Raw genomic sequence first — 6,000 nt, 5'->3', positions numbered from 1 at the left:
AAAAAAGAAAAAAAAAAAGCATTATTTTTTCTTCAAACAATATAAAATTCTGAATTGAAATTATAATTACTAGAGGAGACAACTGATAAAGTGAAAAATGGTACTACTGACAGCTCTTGGGGGAAAGGGGAGAGGAATTGAGAATTTAAATGAAACCACAATTTCCATAAGGTACTACTCTGACTCTCAAGACACTGTAAACTATCCCAATCCAGAACTGTGACGCTTATCACAGAAGCTCAAACAGGTATTAACCATAACAGAGAGTGTCCACTCACAAATTCCAGGCAAAACCACAGACACCCTGACTTAACAGTAACTCTGCATGGATACAAGTGTTATACAAAGAAGGCCTCTGACTGTTCTAGCAACTCTGTAGCTTACCAGTTTCAACCCAATTCCTATCAAAACTGTCCTGTGACTAACTCCAGGCCCCAAATCCCAGCCTTGCTTCATTGTCCTCTAGAGATACTCCACAGGTCCCCAGGCATGTGATCTCTTTGCTGCAGGATGTGCTCCTGGGGGTCTTTGGCTGATGAATGTCAACACCCCTCATTTCCTGCATTAAAAACACTGAGGTGCTTTCCAGACTGGTAGGAGTGGGTTTCTTTGGAGAGAAAGAAGCCAGGGTGGGAAGCTCAGGCTCGCAGTGGTATACATTGCTCTTTTGTATTATCCTTATTGTGTATGTATGTGTTTTAACATGTGTACAGTACAGTGGTTCACGCCAGTAATCCCAGCACTCTGGAAGGCTGAGGCAGGAAGACGGCTTGAGGCCAGGAGTTTGACACAAGCCTGGGCAACAGGTCTTTTTAGAGACCCTGTCTCTAAAAAGCATATTTTAAAAAAAAATTAGCCAGGCATGGTGGTGCAACCTGTAATCATAGCTGCTTGAGAGGCTGAGATGGATGATCACTTGAGCCCAAGTGTTTGAGGCTGTGGTAAACTAGGATTGTACCACTACACTGCAGCCTGGGCAACAAACACAGAGAGACCCTGTCTCTACAAACCCCCCACTCCCATAAAAGAATGCTGAGGTCCAGAGAGTCTCTACATATTGACAGACCCCGTGGGAACCCAGGTTTTCTTACTAAGCTCCGTTTCTCCTATACCACATGATCATTCAGCCAGAAGTTAGGACAGAGCATCCCCCAGTTACAGTCCCAAGAAGCCAGAAAAGAGAGTCATCTATTGTGATCTTATGCAGCTACCATGGCTACCACCCTTGCTCTTCTTCCAATTTCCAGATTAAGAGACAGTTATGTAACACTGACATTTATCAGTACCTTGGCTCTCCATTAGAATCACCTGGCTTCTTAAGAAATACAGACTCCTGGACCTATCCCAGACATGCTAAGTCAGATTCTTACGGGGGCAGGGCCAGAAATTAGTAATTTTTTAAAAATAGAAATTTAAATAGATAATGCATACACATGTTAAAACACATACATACACAATAAGGACACATACATATACGATAAGGATAATACAAAAGAGCAATGTGCCCATCCTGGCTTCTCTCTCTCCAAAAGTACCTACTCCTACCAGTCTGGAAAGTACTGGGCGGACAAGTGCACAAATGCATGGCACACACTATAAATCCTTCTAAAGTCACTGCTGCACACCTGCCTCACTTAACCATACAGCCTCAAGGCTTCATTCTTTCCTATAGCTACAGAGTTTTCAACATAAAAACAGGTGTGCCAGGATTTATTTAGTCTTTTACTGATCTAGCTCATCCCCTAAATACATATGCAGGTAAAAGCAAAAAGTTAAGTAGAGATAATAATTTCTATCTACTTTTCAGAGTTTTTAAGCCCAAATGAGATAATTTATGTGAATAAGTATTGTAAAGTAGAGAGCCTCGTATAAATACTACGGTATGCCATTTCTTGCAACATATTATGGCTAATATATTTTAAATAAAATTCATTTGATTCCATAACCATGACAGACAGTGTATTTTGTTTTACTAGTTATAAAATTTGACAACTTTCTTATAATTTCAGCACTTTGGGAGGCCATGGCAAGGCAGGTAGATCACTTGAGTTTCGGAATTCGAGACCAGCCTGAGCAACATAGCCTGTCTCTACAAAAATTAGCCAGGCTTTGTGGCGCATACCTGTAGTCTCAGTCACTTGTAGGGCTGAGGCAATAGGATCACTTGAGCCTGGGAGGTTGAGGCTGCAGCGAGCCGTGTTTGTGCCACTGCACTCCAGCCTGTTCAACAAAGTGAGACTCTATCTCAAAAAAAAAAGACAACTTAAAAATATGAGCTCACATGAAAGAGCAGTAAAACACTCTTTAGATAATACTAATGACAATAGTCTGTTACTATTTTAGTCTCCATGCAACTGATCATACTTATCAGCTAACACAAAAAAAATAGTTTTTTCTTTTAATTATAGGAATTACATCTAGAAAATAACCAAATTGAAGAAATAACTGAAATTTGTTTCAATCATACCAGAAAGATCAATGTCATTGTACTACGTTATAACAAAATTGAAGAAAATAGGATTGCTCCTTTAGCCTGGATAAATCAAGAGTAAGTATATGCTACAATTTAAATTTTATTGAACTATTTCTTCCTCTTGCCATTATTAAACAGACTATGAAAACTGAGAATGGGACAAGTGAGGGAGGTGATGACTGAAGGGCTTGGAGACAGAATTGTTTCTTAGTGGACCCTTACCTTATACCCAAACTGGGTTACTTCATGTAGTTTCCAACCTGCGCATTGTATGACTGGTGTTAGGATTACTACAGTTACTACTGCTGTTGTCACCATACTGCATACTGGACACCCTACCATATGCCAAGTGCTGAGCTAGCAAGAACTGCTTCCCAGCTGTCTGACCCTGAGGTCTGCCCACTAGTGGTCAAATGCCACTGTAGTTCTGCCTACTTCACAGGTTGTCAGGAGGTTTAAATGAGATAATCCCTTGCACACAGTGAGAAATAAATCTGCCATATTCCTTCTCTTCATCATCATTAGATGAAAGCACCAGGCTCTAGAGCCCAGGCCTGTTCTCCTACACTACACAGCCTTCTTTTCTCCAAACTATTTCTTCACCTCAAGTCTTACAAAAGAGACAGAAGGATGCTTGACCTGACAGTGGAGGCCAAAAGTAGACTCCATCTTCCTGGACAAGAATCAGCAGCCTCTGGCTGTGGTTCTCAGTGAAGGTGTAGGGAGTTAGAAGCAAGCCCTGCAGACAACTGGGATCTAGGATTGCGTGTCCTGGGAACTATGTGCCTAAGTAGCACAGCCTGGAACATGTGTCATTCAGAGGCAGGATGGAGAGACCAACTGGGCTCAGCAGCATGTGGCACTGAGTCCAATGTGGGCAGAGGAGTCTTCATCAAGTGAAAAGAGGGTATGGAGCAGAAACCTTAGGAGACTCGGGTGGGGTTCCTGAAACAAGCCAGTGAGTTTATCTCGCTTCCCAGATCTTATAGATGATTAATAGCATTTTCTAGATCCCTCAGGCTCACCTCAAGTCTCAGGTGTGCCAGGTCATCAAATCAAATGTGGAATGAAAATGTAGGGGAAGGGGAACCAAAACAAGCCAAACAAACCAAACTTCCTTGCTGGAACCAGAGACTTTACAGATAGGCATTTGATGTACGCTGGGACTCATGGGATTTCATTTTAGATTCAACAGATCAACCTTAATGGTATTTTAGTCTTTGGGCCTCAGTATTACCCCTAGGGATATGAGTTTTTCCCTCCTGGACTTTGATGCACCCCTTGAATGGTCTCACATAGCTGGGAGGCAGTATGGCACACTAGTAAGGACATGCACCTTGATGCAAGAAACCAGGGCTGGCGACACCTGGAAAAGTTCCTATTTGGAATCATCACTACAAAATAGTGCTTATAGGAAAATGGACCAGCATGAAGACAAGACTGGCCTTGTCAAAATTTAGAGCAGATAATCATCATCCTGATGTCCCTACCCTGTTTACTTTTTCTTTGCTGCAGAAATCTAGAATCCATTGATCTCTCCTACAACAAGCTCTATCACGTCCCCTCCTATCTACCCAAGTCCTTGTTGCACCTTGTGCTCCTTGGGAACCAGATTGAACGGATCCCTGGCTATGTGTTTGGCCACATGGAACCAGGTCTGGAATACTTGTACCTGTCATTTAACAAACTTGCTGATGATGGCATGGACCGTGTGTCCTTCTATGGGGCATATCATTCCCTGAGGGAATTATTTCTGGATCACAATAACTTAAAATCGATACCACCTGGGATACAAGAAATGAAAGCACTACATTTTCTGAGGCTGAACAACAACAAGATACGGTAAATTCTGGCTTTTTCAAGCATCTGATTAAATTTTGATCGACAAAATATAAAACAATCATGGCATGATCTCTGGGATTTATGTTTTAAAAAAAAGGTGCTAAGGGGTTGGATTATACAAGATTGGCAAATTTTAGTAATCACTGAAGGTGGATGACAGGTATGTGAAGATTCATTATAAACTTTTCCTACTTTTGCACATTTGTAAATTTCCATAGTTAAAACATTTTTTTGGCCAGGTGTGGTGGCTCACTCCTGTAATTCCAGCACTTTGGGAGGCCAAGGCAGGCAGATCACCTGAGGTCAGGAGTTCAAGACCAGCTTGGTCAACATGGTGAAACCCTGTCTCTACTAAATATACAAAACTTATCTGGGCGTGGTGGTGGGCACCTGTTATCTCAGCTAACTTATCTGGGCGTGGTGGTGGGCACCTGTAATCTCAGCTACTTGGGAGGCTGAGGCAGGAGAATTGCTTGAACCCAGGAGGGGGAGGTTGCAGTGAGCTGAGATTGCACCATTGCCCTCCAGCCTGGGTGACAGAGCAAAACTCCATCTCAAGAAAAAAAAAATTAAAATTGCTTCTATGTAGATTTTTCCAAAAGCAAATTTCTGAATAAATTTATTGAGACATTTTCCCTACTTTTAGAAACACATTTTCCTGCATGTGTTGAGCTTACACACTGAAATGTCACTCCTGCCTGGATGGCATGAGTGTCTTGAGAATTAATCCAGAACACTTTGTTAGTAGGGTCTTTATCACTGGCAGTGAGGGAGGCAATAACCTTGTTGTTCTGTCCCTGAGAATTATGCCTCTTAGTCTTTACTCTTCTCTAAATGTCCAAATAAACTAAATGCCTACAAAACCAAACAAAAACAGAAAAGTTTGAGTTTTCAAAGATACTGGAGGAAGAGATGGTGTTTGGGAAGGCTTTGTAAAATTAAGTTTCAGAACTTTTCGGCAAAAATACTTCACAGGTTGTGTCATATGCTTCATAGTGCATTGCATCAGAAGGTGTCTAATGTTTGTCCCACTTTTGTCATTCTAAAATTGATCAGTGGGTTGAGGTAGTCACAGCCTGGTATCTCCTAAAACAAACTTACTCCTCCATCATTGAACCAATGGTTTCACTCACAGATGAACATTGTTTGAATTATTATTTCATTAGGGGTAACAAAATAATGAATTTCTATTTTTGTCATGCTTCTCATGTTTATTAGCTGGAATTCCTCTGTAAGAACATTTTTGCTCATCAACTAGGGCTGCTTTGTTACTCTGAAAGGCAAGAAAAAAGCTCAGTTTTTTCCTTTATACCACCAATGGGAGTAAGAAGTTGGAGCCTAAATGTTTTTGTTTTATTTTGTTTTAGGGTTGTTTTTGTGGTGAATCAATATACACTTAGGCTTTCATATAAGCCGTATATTTCTTTTTTTTTCTTTTTTTTTTGAGACGGAGTTTTGCTCTTGTTACCCAGGCTGGAGTGCAATGGCATGATCTCGGCTCACTGCAACCTCCGCCTCCTGGGTTCAGGCAATTTTCCTGCCTCAGCCTCCTAGCCGTATGTTTCAATCAGTTGCAGTCATTATTTTTAAACTATCCTGTCTCTGGACAATGGTTGCCCTTCAAACTGGCTCTTGTGTCTGCTCACTTGTTTTTGGGTACATGTGGGCCGCAGGCTCACTTTCTG

At 41.4% G+C, this 6,000-nt stretch overlaps 2 protein-coding genes across 5 annotated transcripts in view; one reads left to right on the top strand and one right to left on the bottom strand.

Annotated features, from left to right (window-relative positions):
- The window catches only part of LOC108296499 (centromere protein P), a 273,862-nt gene that overhangs the window by 96,670 nt on the left and 171,192 nt on the right, over positions 1-6,000 (bottom strand). The window lies entirely within an intron of this gene.
- Positions 1-6,000, top strand: part of ECM2 (extracellular matrix protein 2) — a 40,341-nt gene that overhangs the window by 31,074 nt on the left and 3,267 nt on the right. Inside the window, exons 9-10 of the mRNA XM_037735073.1 lie at positions 2,409-2,548; positions 3,989-4,315. Coding sequence (XP_037591001.1) covers positions 2,409-2,548; positions 3,989-4,315 — 467 coding nt within the window. The remainder of the gene's footprint in view (positions 1-2,408; positions 2,549-3,988; positions 4,316-6,000) is intronic.

Source organism: Cebus imitator, unplaced genomic scaffold (genome assembly GCF_001604975.1).
Source record: "Cebus imitator isolate Cc_AM_T3 unplaced genomic scaffold, Cebus_imitator-1.0 Scaffold720, whole genome shotgun sequence".
NCBI lineage: Eukaryota > Metazoa > Chordata > Mammalia > Primates > Cebidae > Cebus > Cebus imitator.
This window is presented reverse-complemented; position numbering and strand designations above follow the sequence as displayed.